The sequence below is a fragment of the Thermobia domestica genome, chromosome 7 (assembly GCF_964235325.1).
Source record: "Thermobia domestica chromosome 7, izTheDome1.hap1.1, whole genome shotgun sequence".
Taxonomy (NCBI): Eukaryota; Metazoa; Arthropoda; class Insecta; order Zygentoma; family Lepismatidae; genus Thermobia; species Thermobia domestica.
The window spans coordinates 251,511,161-251,527,522 of NC_137460.1; the positions used below are offsets into that span (position 1 = coordinate 251,511,161).

Sequence of the window (16,362 nt, forward strand, 5' to 3'; positions counted from 1 at the left end):
GCTTCACTGAGAACAGAAGTCAAAAGTATCAACACAGCATAAAGAGACGGAGAAGATTGTTAAGTAAGAGCAGCAGAAAGACTTAGAAAATGGATGTAAGTTCATCACACTTGAAATGCACTATGTACCAAGAAAAAGTAGAACCTTGAAAAAGACAGTGACACTTCTTCCGTACCAGATAGCAAAAATGACTTGCAACAAACTTGCAGCAGATTTGCAATTCAAGTCTGGCAAACTTGCAGCAGATTTGCAATTCAAGTCTGGCAAACTTGCAGCAGACTTGTGATGCAAGTCTGCAAGTTTGATGCAAGTTTAATGCAAACTTCCTAGTTGACGCTCTTCGAACTTGCAGCACGCCTTCAGTGCAAATGTATGGTAAGTTTGCAAAGCAAGTTTCTACTTGCACTGCAAGTGCACAGCAAGTTGGCAGCAAGCTAGTCCAGGTTTGACGCAAGTCTCAGCAAGTATATCACGTGCACTGCAAGTGCACAACAAGTTGACAGCAAGTTTGTGTAGGTTGAAAGCAAGTCTCTGCAAGGATACGACTTGCACTGCAAGTCCCTAACAAGTCTACAGCAAGTTTGTAGTAAGTCTTCTGCAAGTATATACTTGCATTGCAAGGCTACAGCAGGTTTTCATCAAGTGAGTGTAGTAAGTCTTCTGCAGGTATATACTTGTATTGCAAGTCTACTGCAAGTGTATGGAACTTAGCATAGCAAGCCTGCAGCAAGCACTTTACTTCCTCTGCAAGTCTTCTGCTAGTGATAGCACATTGAAGGATGCATTAGCGAGTACAGCTTGCACTTTCATTGCAGAAGAAAAGTGCATTATTTTGCTATAATACAAATATACCACTTGGCGAGACCAAGTGATGTACTTGTAAAAGAAATAGTAAAACATGCATTTTTCTTTGACTATGGAAAGTCTAGGCCGCAAGCTCATCTCGCCACTGCCTGCTGACTTACACATGACTTACGGAAGTGAAACGCTTTGCAGAAGACACTGCATGCAAACTTCCACTCATACAAAAATCCAATTGATATCAAAGAAAATGACAATATGACCTAAAATTCTGCAACAGCAAAATGCGACAAAATAATCTAAAAATTCTTTTGCTGTAACCGTGAAAAATCAAGTTATTATTTGTATCTGCATTATGGTTCGTTAAAACAGTTTCAACATGTGTGTAAGCTTCAAGATTATAGCAGTTATAATCCAACCACATGGAATTCCTCGACAAAACTATAACTAAACGCTAGTGCATAAACCTTGATCTTGTGAGAATGGATGCATCGATAAGACTCTAGAATACCCCCCCTTTTTTTTATACCTTTGATGTTGAAAAAGCTCACATTAGACTTACGTTACAGCAAGAAATACTTTTTAACTTAACAGCGCACGTCGGAGGGTGAAAACTGGAATGCTTTCCGGTGATTTTAGCACTTTTCATGTCTATTTAAAAATATTTCGACTTTTATAGGCTCGTGTTCATATTCTAAAGGAAATTAAATAAAAACATAAAAGAAATTAATACTTCAATATTATAAGGAAAGTATTCTAAATAATATAAATGAACAACACTTAATTTAGTTTCATTAATTATATTTCGCCCTTGTTAGTTAACATTTTTTTCGTCCATGGGCTAAATACGTAATACAAAATTTGCTTTTCAAAGTACTACGTTAATTCTTCCACTTGTTTCCCACCAACTGCAGCTGCTTCCTCTTTTTGCTGCTTCTCCTTACTGAAATATAAAAGGAAATGCAAACCGTCAATTTCTTATGTTATAAATTCATTACATATTTCATTAAATTAATTTTAAAGTAGTTTTCGCTTTATTAATTCCACAATGCCTGTAATCAAGGTGTCTACTGGAGTTTACTTTTATATTTCGAGTGTTCTACTAGAAATACTGCCTACTACGATATATTGTCCACCCACGCAGCTTGTGCAATATCTTCATCACTATCTCAGCGTTTTACCTTATATCTTAAATCTTATATAAGTAGTATCTATCAACGCTATCCCGAATCTAATATATTATATACAAACTAACCTTTTTTCTTTCTCTGGCTAGATATTTTTTCTCTAAATTGTGGTGATTTGTTTGAGAAGTGAGTGATTAAAATCTGTGATTGTTTCTAATAACTGAGACTTAGAACGTGTAATTGTTTAAAGGAATGAGACATTCAGTACACCGTTTAGGTTTCTTGAGGGTTAATAAACACTGGCATCTTTTGTATCTTCTACGTCTGCTGTATCATTGCATCGGCGGTAAAGACGTTGAATCCGCTCCTTGAGGTACTCGGTTCAATAGAGTTGTTTACTGTACTGGTTATAAATGGATATGGAGAAACTGTAGTTTGGTGTAGAGACTGAGATCTTAAGAATCCGAATCCGACTGAGGGAAATAAGCGCGAATGAACATAATGAGTCAGAGTGAGCAAAATAAACCAGAATGAGCCCCTGTGTGTCCTTTTCACGGATTTTAATAATTTCTTTGTGGTGGACAACACTGTCGCGTGTTATCTTCGTCACCTATTGTTTCTTCTCCGAGTCTTGTATTCTTGAAATGTTCAGTTTAAGAAACCTAAACGTGACTTCATGAATGTCCAGTCAGCTTACTATATTCTTTGTCTTCAAACAATCACCTATTCTCAAGTGTGTTTCCGTTTCATTCTTACAAATTGATAAAAGAGGTCCTGTTTGTTACTTTTGTTTCTAAATTCAATTCTAAATAAGACACCTGTATGACCATCTTGTACTTCAGTACTACACTCTGACTTCATCATCCTTCTGAATCTAGCTGGTACACTCGAGGACAAAACTTGGGTCCTCGACAATATTTTAAACAGATTTATTATCTGGAATTATTTATTCATATTGTACAAAGCAGCTTGGACATGGAGATAATTCCATCTCTTTATTTTTCTCATTTTAAATGAAAAATACAAGGTAAGCACCACAGACATTGCTGCAGAGTTTACAAACTGTAAACTATAGCGCGAAAAAAAATTATAAAATTTATTCATACAATATGTAATTCTATTGGCTGTGAGAATTAAAATCTAAATTCTTATAAACAACTATGCAAAACAAGTTTAAAAATAAAATAAAAAAATAAAAAAAAACTTTCGAAGGGAAAAGCGTGGAGAGCACTATCATTAGTATATAAAGATTTATTATTTGATTTATATGAGAGCGCTTCCCATGAATCTATCTTTCAAAGAAAGATCAAATTTGAAATTCTAAAAGCGAGAAAAACTCGCAAGTTTTTTCTCCATTTTCGATAATCGTTTTTTTTTATATAGATTTTTCTCTCAAATTCGTATTTTCGAGTTAGAAGCGGATGTGTTTACGTCTTCGTTAGTGACAATATTGACGCGCCTCTAAAGGCAAACAAAGCCTCGAATCAAGGTAAGTTACCGGATCATTGTTGTACACGGGAGAAAGCACTTCCCAACCCTAACGTCACCGCAGGCGACAAGCGAATATTTCAACAGTAAATTAGCCCCGAAAACTTATTTAAACGGCAACAGACAACTTCTAAGAGCCAAAGGTCGTCCTACGTATAAAGCAACAAAAAAGGATAGGAAAAATTTAAACTTCCAACGACACATTTTGTTGAAAGAAACTCGGACTCGTCTTACAGGTTTGTCATATGTTAAAAATTACGACTAAAAAATCAGGCCCGATATTGATAGCTACACAAATTTGCAGAGATTTCCACATTTCTGGTAAACAGACAATAATATATAGGTAAAACTGAAAAATGTCTTCCTTCTGGTGAGTAAAGCGCAATCCTATATAAATATTTTAAAACTACATTTAATATTTTTATGGAACCTTTTTTTTTATATACGAGGGTTAAGTCATAAGTCATGACAACTATTTCAATATTTATTTAAAATAAAATCACGCTAAATAGCTGCTTAATTCAATAATTCGAATGTAGCGTCAAGAATCACCGATGTTCCAAAGTTAATTTACACCCAGCAATTATTTCAGTTTCTTTCAGCAACACCTACCTGACATCTTAATGAAGAATTGCCATGTTGGTGTCTTGGTGCAATATACGATGTGGGTGATAGCATAACAAAGTTGCAAAATCTTTCAAAAATTTTAAAATACATATTATTTATAGCTTACTGCCCTCACCTTTTAAAATCTTAGACATATTCACAAACTAACTTGAAAGAATGTATTTATACCTCTTGGGCATCTAAGGGTCAGGCCGGGATAAGGGAAGGGAAGGATGTGGACAGGCAGAGTCCCAGAATGTACCATCCCATCATTCGTCTGCTGGAACTAAAGACATAAGGGGAAACCTCATCAGGTAGTCCGATCGGAGCAGTGAGATTTTTAGGTATCAGTATAAAGAAAATTTTATATAAAGTACTTACGTAATACAATATTCCCAATTTGTGTCCCAATGAACGCTTTCTTATCCAATTTCTTCGTCGATCTCCCACTTAACGTGAACATCTGGGCCAATTCATCATGTAAGAGGCGTCGGAGCATATTATTGACGAGCGTCTTCTCATCACGACCACCAGTACTGATTAACATTTGAACCTGAAAAAATGCAGATATTTAATGATTCTATTTTTCACAATAAGCAACTACAAGCTTACATATTACATGTAAGAGACTAAAGTTGTCTTATTAAGAACTATCTTTTTCCTCTAAAACATGTTTTTCCCACTCACATTAAACAAAAGTGGCTATTACAAATTAAAACATAGAGAGTATAAGCTTGCAAAGAAGGCTGTTCCTATTCACATAAAGGATTTAATGCGTGGCGTATTGTGATTTTCTATTTTGTTCATTCCTGCAACAATTTCACTGTTGAATTATTTGCTAATCACGAATCAGTCAACTGATTTTCACAATGTAGAACATGGAAAATAAATAGAACCCTTTACATGGTTATGAGCTTCCTTTTCTGAAATTTTGAACCAAGTTAAAAAATACAGAGAGGTTTCTGCCATTTGGTATATAAGCTCTCTCTTTTTCGGTGCACAAATAAAATCATTACGAGTGAAGGCCATCAGCAGAAACTGAAAATCGGAGATAGTTCCTTGCCCTTTTCAAGCAACAGTAAAGGAACTGGAGCTCGGTAATGTAATAAAAATTTTCAATAGAGAAATTATTTCCGAATAAGCTTCTGCAGGTTTTGCAAGCATGCAACAGAAGAAGCTACATCATTAACCTGTTTAAGAAAGACTATACAGAGGTTTCAACTATTAGTTATCTTTTCACTTTTCTAGTAAACTAAAAATATCTACAGAAATAAAATATCGTATTTGCCTAAAAATAAGCATGATCCAATTCTATTCGTAAAAATCTAGTACGCAGCTTACATGACATGAGCAAACTTTCAAACAGTCATCATCATCATAATAATAATATACAATACTTATGTCAACAATATGGTGCTTGTTGCTCATGTTATCACTAGCATCTACAAAAGAAAGATAGAAGTATTCCATAATTTATTAGGCACTAATAAATTTGATTTGACAATTCCCACATGCCAATCTTTGCCCTTCTGTTTTTCAAGCTATAGTGGAAACTGTCGAAATCAAAAAAATCTTGGATTTACTAAGCCCCCGTCTCTCCTCAGTGATGCACTTCGGATATTTCTACGTGGAACTATAACAAACTTTAAAAAAAAAATCAGGATGACTATAAACGTAATTAGAACCCACAACCTAGCGAATGATTATACAATGCTCCACGCCTTTTAAAATTAACTTTCAATCGATTCCGTCGACTGTTTAAGGCTAACATTGCTTCAAAAAGAAATTAAGCGAAATGAAACTAAATATTTAGTTTAGCTCCCCATGGTTGTGCCAGCTTAGGGTGAAGGAGACGACAAAGGATGGATGAAATGGTGGAATGAGAAAGTGAAAGGAAATGGGAAAGCCCCGATAAATCCCACGTGCACGATGTTGGCAGGGCTGCGATCGAACACGGATCCTTGAAACTAGAAGTGAGCACTCTACTTCTGAGTCACCATGGGCCCCTGGTTCGAACAGGCCCACGTAAACAGTACTTTGAGGAATACGGTTTACCATACAGCATTAGATGGGAAGCACATAATGTATGTGCCAAGTAGTTTCAGACTGTATGAGAGAACGAAATATCGGGGAGGTTCCCCATGACTTCTGTCAGTGAATAGAAAAACATAGATCTAAGAAAGTAGCATTCACTACAAGCTAGAAAGGTATAACCTATAAATATAAAATAAAAAGCAACGCCTGACATATCGATGAATAGATGAATGCCTGTAGAATTAGGATCTCAGAATAAACTCCAACTACAATATAATATACACACAGCTACATTCAAAGAAAAATGTTGCTTACCAATTTCAATCTGAGTTTAGAGTTGTCCTTCAACTGTTGTTCAAACTTATGGAAGTCTTCCAATGTTTTTAACGGTAACACGCCCAAAGAAGCAAAATGGTCGTCATTCTCGTCTTCTTCTGATACAGCCTTACTGCCTAGAATATTATTCACCTTTTTATCCAGATTGTTTACACTGTTTGATAAATCTATCATCCACTGTTGTAGAATACTCCAATGTCGATTCGAAAACGATTCATGTCCTGCAACAGGTAATTTCATTTACGTCAGTGTACAGTTGAATAAATTGTAACGTTTACAAAGCGTATACATTCCGTGAAATTATATGAGCTACCACTACCCTGTTCCTTTTTAGATTTCTAAGGTATATATATAGAATAATCTTAGTTTACAATAAAAGTTACACCAGCAACAAAAAGCTTGGTGAATGTAATTACGTAGAGAAAAAAGAGAACTAATAATAAAGAGAATGTATACAACTTTTTATAGAGTGGAAGTTATGTGGTTGAGAAGTGGATCGATTGGCTGCGCAGCTGGTAGGACATTGGACGTAAGCTCGAAGGTCCCAGGTTTGATTCCCGGTTCATCACGTAACTTACACTCCTTAAAAAAATAATTTGCACCTACAGGGATTTGGCATATCAAAATCGGGTAACCATCCGAGTGACAACAGCTAATAAAGATACTGTAGCCAGGCAAACACAATAGGGCCCTTCAGAAATATGTCAGCCAAACTTGCCCGTTAGAGATTACCAAGCGTCGAATTCGACCAACTGAAGTCCAGCAGAATTCCCCAACACAATGTAACAGTTCAATTTTTACACTATACGAAAAACGCTTGGCGGAGTAAAAATTGTTGCATGTTTTAGAGTTTGAGTGGAGGAGTTATTGTATAAAATAAATAAATAAAATAAAATAAAAAAGTAGGAGTTATGTAACCCGGATTATCTAATTATCAGAGCGCCATTAGTGGCAGGTTTTTGAAACTAATCGGTCATAGAACGCTTCAATGACTTTTGCGTCGTTCGAACCGTGAAATGACAACAGGACATAACGTTCGAATGAGTGGAACTAGAATTGCATGGCCGATTACGTTCTGATGATTACTCCAGGTTGCATAACTTTTTTAAGGGGGGCCGCGGTGGCTCAGTGGTAGATCGTTCACCTCTGGTGCCTGGGGTTCCGGGTTCGATCCCAGCCCCAGTCAAGTGAACTTTGTGGTGGACAAACACCGTGTGCGTGGGTTTTCTCGGGGTACTCCCGTTTCCTCCCACTTTCTTCATTCCACCAATTCATTCATTACTCATCATCACCGTCTCCTTTACCCTAACCGACATAACCGTGGGACGTAAATCTTAAAGATTTCATTTCAACTTTTTTTAAAAGTAACATCTTTACTCCAAACTCTGAAACATGCATGAAAATGAAAGTGGCTGGTCAGGGAGACGGTGATGATAAGAATGAAATGGTGAAATGAAGAAAGTTGGAGGAAACGGAAGAACCAAGAGAAAACCCTTACACATGGTGTTTGTTCACCACAAAGCCCACTTAACGCAAGCTGGAGTAGAACCAAACCCCACGCACAAGAGGTGAACACTATCACTGAGCCACCGCGGCCCCGTACTCACAAAAGAATATGGCAGTATTATATCCCATGGGCCTGTAAAGGTCTGATGAGACAGTCCACAAAATTAACTTTAAAAAAGATGGGTTTATGCGGAGGCGGCTGCCATTCGTCCCGTAAAAAACGGGACAGTCTCGTTTTGGGGCCGAGTGTCCCGCGTCCCCGTAAATTTAGTCGTGACAGGGAAATGTCCCGTATTTTAATTCCGTTCCATTTCTGCTATCAATATCAGCTTATTCGAAAAGTGAAAAAAAAAATCTGACTGGCTGGAATTCCTGTATTTAGTGAATGAACAGTGCGCTGTTGCAGGTAACAGTTTCGAAGAAGTTATTACACCACCCTGTTCGACTTGATAGCGAGCGAAATTTGCAATGCTACTTTTTCCATTGCACTTTATGGAAACTCTGATACTTTCCGGATTAAAAAAAAAAATGGCTTAGAGTGTTTCTACATTTACAAACACAGGGAAGATGACTAACCTTTTCTCCAGCAACACATAAGATAAGTTAACAAGAATCATAATCTATTTCAGAGGCTAGGGCACAGAATTGTGCTTTGGTCCAGGTCTTAGAAAAATGTAAATCTGGTCCTGACAATTACACACGACACAAGGAGAAAAATCAGCTTTTCATCAGATTAAACTGACGAACGTAATTTTGGCAAATACAGCCATATAAATAAATATTGCTAAACGCGCGAAGAATATTGAAGGTAGATTGTACCACTGATTTAAATAATTTGCATATTGTTTTCCTGTAAAGCATTTTTATAGCACATCTTAAGTTTTTAGGCATCTTCAGTCCGTACAATTAATTGCAGGGTACGAAGAGAGAAAAGCAGCAGGTGCTTAGTGAACTTTCGCTTATTATATTCTTGAAAAAAAAATTAAATCTTTTAGTTTTAGTCTCACGGTTATGGCTGCTATGCTCAAGGTGACGGTGATGATGAGAAATGAATGAAATGAAGAAAGTGGGAAGAAACGTAAGATTCCCAGAAAACCCACGCACAAGGTGTTTGGCGTAAGCTGGGATCGAACTAGGGACCCCATGCACCAGAGGTGAACGCTCTACCACTGAACAAGGCGGCCTATTATACTTTTGTTCATAACCAGACTACTGTTCATTGCATTGTGTTGGAAAGTTGATAGGGGGACCTGAGGTGTCCGTATTCTCATGGAGAAAATATGGGAAGTTCATTTACGCTGGAAGATATTAATTTCATATAAAACATTTTCAAACATTTATTTATTTCATATAACATGAATTGTATGTTTGTTGTAAATTAATAGACCCGTTTTTGTATTCATATTTGGCAAACGTCAGTCAGGCTTCTGGATGACTTGATCTATATTTGTTCGTTTGTCTGCCGAGCTCCTTCATGACTAAGCGGTTAGTGTACGTGTCTTCGGCGTGGGAGACCCAGATATGGTTCCCGGAGGGAGCTCATGAGGTTCGGATTCCATGTTAATCAGTAGGTCCCGTCTAATATAGCCTCGCTGCTGAAAGGGACGTTAAACACAAAACCAACTCAACTCGTTTGTCTGCCTCTTCCACACACACTACAGGGTACAACTCCCGGCCTTTTAATTTAAAATTTTCAGAGTACAAGTACGAGACACACTAAATTTCCTGTATAGAGTTTGGCGGTATACCAACGTAAAATATCAAAATGGCGGCCATTTTTTCAAAACAGCGAGTATCAATGGTACGAAGCGCAATTTTCAGTCTTTTAAGTTAAAATTTCGACGGTAAAAAAAAGCACGAGTTACGCTAAATTTGCTGTACAGATTTTCTCGGCAATCGAATGTAAAATTTCAAAATGGCGGCAATTTTTTCAAAAGAGCAGTAAGTAGAAAATTGTTGCAAGTTATGACAATGACAATCTTGAAATATAAATCACATTTTAACACTTTTAGCCCAAAATACAAATAGTTCACCTTTTGCTGGACCTCGTTCAATATCTGTTAGATTTAACAACCGCGGTGTCGTTCTTAAATATTAGCACGTACCGCTCGGAAACTTCCCACAATCCAACGATGCTGTAACATTCCGCTAAGTAGTTCCATCATCACTTATGAAACAAATACAACTTCACGTATTATTAAGCATACAAACGACAAATTCTCCATTTCGCACGGTAATTTTCTTAAAACTTTGACTAAAATTAACACATGCCCCTTTTCCCGGTTTCCTATGGTGACTCGATCATCTTGTGCCTTTGTTTGCCCTCGGGTAATTTGGAAGCGGATCCATGGTTCCCAAACAAATTACGAGCTTCAGTTAGCTTAGTTCGGGGAAGGTTTTAGAACATTGGTCCTCTCACGTGAGTCAGATTGGCTGCTTTCTGTACAACAAATCAATACTTAATCCACACGCACTATTGCCCAGCGAGTGAAAGCGCGTTTGAAGCCCCGCAGAGCACGTTGCTTCTACGTTTGTTACAACTCAATGGAGAGGGAGTGTGTTCTAGAACCTTGCTCCTCGTCCCAGAGCAAGCAGGATGGGCGAGGGGGGCTTCGGCACTTTTCTGGCAATATATGTCGGTGTTCCGGGCAGGCGGTTAATACACTTATGTAGTTTGGGGGATAAGGAGTGTCATATTATAAAGTTTTTGGAGCATCATGGTGTGTTAAAACGTAAAATCAACTATGTGACGTGTGGAAAAGAAGAAAAAATTCAAAACAAACGAATTTCTCCTCTCAGCGGGCCATTTGTACCCGGGAAACCAGGGAAGCCATTTTGAAAGTAAGAGTTATTACAATTATTTAAGTGTTTTTGAAGGTGAAAATTATTGCGGATGCCTTATATATTTTTCCACTATCCTTGTTAATGCGTATGCCCCCCGTCGCTGACGCACCTGCTCCCTACGGACACACACCTCGCTCCACTCGGGCAACCTGCTGCTCTCCTGCCCTGACTCGGTTAGATAGCATTCGTGCTTTTAGTGGCCACCTAGCACAAATTAGTTCGTGGTTTATGCATTAGCTCCTCGTTTAGTGCATGCTCTGCAAGAAGAAATCGGAAAACGCAATAAATATGTGTAAATTTGGTAGAGCCGTCTGCTCGAGTAATTCCGTATTTTTGCACAGTGAAACTGGAGGGGCGTTCCTAGATTTCTCCATTATTTTGGATTAACTTTACTTACTCCCCTCCGTTTTGACAAGACATCTGCAAAATTTGTAGGAGAAATGAGGTAAGGAATGGTAATTTCGAGTTCTTACTACTGCTACTACTACTACCATGGTAATGAATTTCAAGAACACAACGAGCGTTGCGGGGCTACTAACCCACCTTTGTTCGCTCGGCAATACTCTGTGAATTAAGTAGGCTATTGAACTTTTTCGTAGGTTTGATAGAGCAGGGATACATCTAAAAGGTAATAGTACTCTGTGAATTAAGTATTTCGATTTTTTCTAGGTTTGATACTGGAGGGGAGTAATTAAAGTTAAGCCATTATTTGCAATTACCGTCGTTATCCCTCCCCCGTTCTCGATTTTAATGGAGTGGAAATCAGGATCAAAAAGCTACAATTACATAAGTATTCAATTAACTATCAATGTACACAAGGGCAAGGTTCTAGATTACTGGTCCCCCTTCTCATTGAGCAGTAATAAAGACAGAAAACAACGTGCCCTGCGGGACTCTAACCCGCCTTCACTCGCTAACGCTCGCACGGCAATAGCCTACTGTATAAGTTAAATGTATAAACTTTAGTACAGAAAGAACCTACCCAGCAACTAATCTACATGGGGGACCAGTAATCTAGAACCTTCCCGTACACAAGTAAACTTCACATCAAATCTTCACTTGCAGTAGCACATACTCTGTGAATTACGTATTTCGATTTTTTTTCAAGGTTTGATAGTGGAGGGGAATAATTAAAGTTGAGTCATTATTTGCAATTACCATCGGTATCTCTCCCCCGTTCTCGATTATAATGGAGTGGAAATCAGGATCAAAAAGCTACAATTACATAAGTATTCAATTAACTATCAATGTAAACAAGGGTATTATGCAAGTAAACTTCACAGCAAATCTTGACTGCAGTAGCACGAAATTGCAGTAGCACAGTATTTAAACATGAGTTCGAGTACATATTAAATACACAAGTCACATTGTGGCCAATGTTACAAAACATATTTTTACATTGGTTTTGTTAACCAATATAGCCTATAGTAACATCGAATGATAGAGATGGACCAGTGATAAGTTATTTTGAATTTTTATTTGTCCTGATTGTCCATTTCATAGTAACAACTGAAAATAGACAGTAGGAATTATGGTTCATATCAGATAATTAAGATATGTGTGTGTGTTTTTACGCATATAAAGACATATTCTGCTGTGGAAACTGATTAATTTTGTATGCCATTTACAAACCCAACATTCACTGTATACGAACATACACTCAGTATATTTTTCTCAACAACTTAGTCAAACAATACACGTTTAAAATATAAATTATCTCTACATCTGGATACTTACGTAATTATCTTAATTATCCACTTCTACCTTCACTTAGCACCTGTACAAATGGCGACCTGGTGGGCAGATTTCTAAGATTAGATTTTGTGCCACCTGTTGGTAGAAACTAGAACTGATACACTTGCTACAAAGTTCCAGCAAACCTCCGAGGCTAGTAAAATCTAACAAGTGAAAATCAAATTACGACATTTGCGGGTAACTCTTTCAAAAAGCGTGCAGCAGGTGTACAGTGCACGGAAAGTCTAGCAAGTTAAAATCAAATATAATGAAAGACTTGTTGCAAACCAACATGCTATTAGGGTAAATGAGATAGATGGAAACATTACCAGCGATGATTCGATATATTCATTCCATGTATCCGATGAATTTGATGAGTAATCTTGGTATAAATGCCATCTCATAATGAGATAACGTTTTGCCCTTATGTGTGTAGCCTATTTCGAGAACCTTGCTAAGTTTTAAATGTTCTGTAATTCTTCTGTACTTTTATTAGCTTGATGTTGCCAGTTGAGGTATTTGAAAACAGAGGAAACTAACTGCATTTTGGCCACTTCTAAATTAAAGCATGAAATCATTTGAATGAGGCATATGAATCTGATGACACACAATCAAAAACGAATTGAAGAAACTGACGTAACCGTCATGTGAAACCCATTTTCCAATGGCATTTTATATATTTTTTTTTCAAGAATGCTAATTTCTCGCAAAACATGAGAACGCAGTTACTTTATTCTGGGTTCAAACAACACATAGTTTTTATTACAGCTCATCTTTTGATGCCCAGCTAGCAAGTGCAGTGTACGTGCGATAGTCCCCGCATTTACACCTACCCCTACTGTGTTTTATTTGTAGTTATTAAATCATGTGTGATATAGAGAAAATATATTACAAGTCATGACAGTTGTAATAACTTGCGCCCATAGTCACTTACAGAATGTAAATAAAAAGAAAAGCACTTATCCGCGTTCCATTTACTTTTTCAGCTTCTTTACTTGTAGCAAAATAAATGTAGTCTTTTTCAGTCATCAGTCCTTAAAAATATGTTCCTGGAGAAACATGCTTCTTTTATGTTACTATTATCAAAACAGGAACGATCACAGAACTCATTTCTATTAATGAAAATAATAAATTTATTGCCTTTTGATATTTGTTGTATCTCCTACTGGATCTACTGTTACTTTTTCATTATTTTATGCACTATTAAAGAACGTCTCTATCACTATAGGGTTGAAAAGGAAAAAAAACCTTATATTTACCCAATTTGGGTAAATACCCAAAAAATATTTACCGGTAAAAATCCCATTACTGCCCTTGCACTGATGGGAGCAAGGGGGAAAGCAAAAAGTCGAAAAATAGTGTCTTCACATGGAGGTGTAATGTGATAGTTTTCCACACTGTTTTTTAAAGAAAGTTTTCTGTGTTTTGTACTTTTCATGTATTCCGGTGGGACTAAGGGAATTGTTTGGAAAAAGAAAAATTAGTTAGAATGGCCTTGCAGGACCAAATCTGGAAGCGTTTTTTTTCAAGTACTCCTTAAATTTTTATTGCCTCACTTGAACAAAAGTCTGAATTCAACACTGGTGGAGAGCCCTGTCCACCTAAAGGCCCGGGGCTATAGCCCCCCAAGCGAACCCCTTAGTCCGGCCCTGCAAATTTCCATAGGAAAACCGCAAAGAAACTATGTTAAATTTATTTATATTCTTTCAAAAACAAAATCTTCATATCTCAGTATTTGAGTCACGGGTACGTTCGTTAATTAACGAGTGCAATTTTTATATTCTATATTTGTTTTTTCTCACTGCAACACCCATCATAGCATCTCTGGCAGGCACTTTCTCCTGGTAGTTATATTCTGGTTACTAGATGGTAGCATTATTTGTATTTGTATTTTCCGTGAGATACTTCCGAGTAAAGCAAAGTTTATAAAATTCATTTAACAAAAACTGAAGGAAAATACTTTTATTTATGCCAGAGGAAATATATATTAAATATATTAAAACTTTGTAAGTAATTTTGTTCCTTACTGGAACGCTCCCAATAGTTCTAAGGATAAAATCTTATTTAATTTTCTAAAGGATATGATGAGGTTGGTCCTACATATATGGTACGCATTCTATCACAGCGGCAAGACACCATTGACCATCTTCTTAGATTTGGGGCACCCATCTATAGGAAAATTCATCGCGTCGAACCATCTAAAACGCAGGGTTCGCTTCCAATTCGTTGCGAAAACTGCCAGTTATACAACGACCACACTACGGCCAATTGTCGTAATCAACCTAAATGTGGTTACTGCTCCGGACTCCATGACACCAAAACATGCCCCAACTTGAAAGGACCACCTAAATGCAATACATGTGGTAGTGGGCTTCACCCTACATATAGCTATCGTTGTAAGGCAAAACCAGCACCCACTCCTGAGCATCCGGAACTAACTGTTCCATTAAAAACAGCAGACAAAACTACACCGCCTACACAATCGCTATTGCCTCCGTTAACAGTCGAAGATCTCATGCGCTATGTTAGTCTGGTGTTACAAAACATTATCCCTTTTCAACGACCTCACATCATTCAACATATCATTTCTGCCGCCAAATCTATTTTTAATATTAATCTTCATGCAACTTATTCTAATAATTATGTACATTTTCACATTGGAATCCTGGAAACCGCTGTTTAAAACAATCTACACAGTCTTCTTCATCATGGGGATTAACTTTCTTTTTGTCAATATTCGATCCTTTTCTCAACATAGACTGTTACTTGAATCTTTATTAATGGAAGAACATATTAGTGTTTTCGCTTTAAATGAAACCGCCTTAAAGCCGAGTATGCTTGCTCGTATTCCTGGATACCAACTGCAACGCTGCGACTTCCAAGATCAAGCTCAACGGGCCCAAGGGGGAGTAGCAATATGATATTTCCCAAAGTACCCAGTTCGAGCCTATACTCCACAAGCTTTAGGTAATCTCCCGGAATACCTATTATTCACTATATACTTTCCATCGATCATTATCAACTTCAGTACAATCTATATTAGACCACGTCAACGTATCCCATTCGAATATTTCCGATATATAGCCACCAACTTTCGAAATATTATCATGGCAGACATTAATATCCACAGTCGTACTGATCGCGAAAAAGCAGACTTTGAGGACTACTTAAGTAACAATCTTCAGCTCCATCTTCATGTTCTTCCTGCACACACCAGGCCTATCAGTCAAACTACACCGGATGTTGTCATCACCTCTATGAATTTCCTTAATGACTGTCAGCTTACAGTTCTGGACTCTATTGGCAGCGATCATCATCCAATAAAATTAACGTTCACTCGGAGACAACCCCAACGCCCTGTACTAGCACCTCGTCGAGTTCCGAGGTTTGATAAGGCAAATTGGCCTCATTACCGGGAAGACCTAGAGCACTCTCTTTCTACCACAACTCCTCCAACTACTGAAACTGAACTTGCTTCCTGTCTTACTGCTATTACTGCGGCAATTCAAACCAGTGCTCAACAGCACATTCCGATGCAGCAAGTACATCCACACAAACCGGCCCTACCACGAAACATATCTTCCGCTCATACAGAAAGCCCGACATCATCTTCGGGAATATTATCGGACCGGGAATGACGCATGTCTTCGTCAGCATCGCCAATGGCAACGAGCTGTTCATAGCTATCTTGTTGCCTATAAACGCCGCAATTGGATTAAAACTTGCAACACCTTATCCGAGGAAGCGCATCCATCTCGCTACTGGAAGCGTTTTAATCAACTTACGGGCAAGAGCACCACAATAACCTACCCGTTAGTTGCAGATGGCATTCCTCTGTTCTCCAACGAAGAAAAAGCAAACGCCTTTGCTACACAGCTCCAGACCG

At 37.7% G+C, this 16,362-nt stretch overlaps 1 protein-coding gene across 3 annotated transcripts in view; it reads right to left on the minus strand.

Annotated features, from left to right (window-relative positions):
- Positions 1–1,585: 1,585 nt before the first annotated feature.
- The window catches only part of LOC145690811 (uncharacterized), a 102,140-nt gene continuing 87,363 nt past the window's right edge, over positions 1,586–16,362 (minus strand). For 2 of the 3 annotated variants that reach the window (XM_081766109.1, XM_081766110.1), the window contains exons 2-4: positions 6,372–6,613; positions 4,404–4,575; positions 1,586–1,744 (exon numbers count right to left, since the gene is read on the minus strand). In XM_081766109.1, the coding sequence (XP_081622235.1) occupies positions 1,683–1,744; positions 4,404–4,575; positions 6,372–6,566 (429 nt within the window). In that variant the 5' untranslated portion in view covers positions 6,567–6,613 and the 3' untranslated portion in view covers positions 1,586–1,682. Of the gene's footprint in view, positions 1,745–4,403; positions 4,576–6,371; positions 6,614–12,479; positions 12,701–16,362 lie in introns of those variants that run through there. The other variant, XM_081766108.1, reaches the window with a different exon arrangement.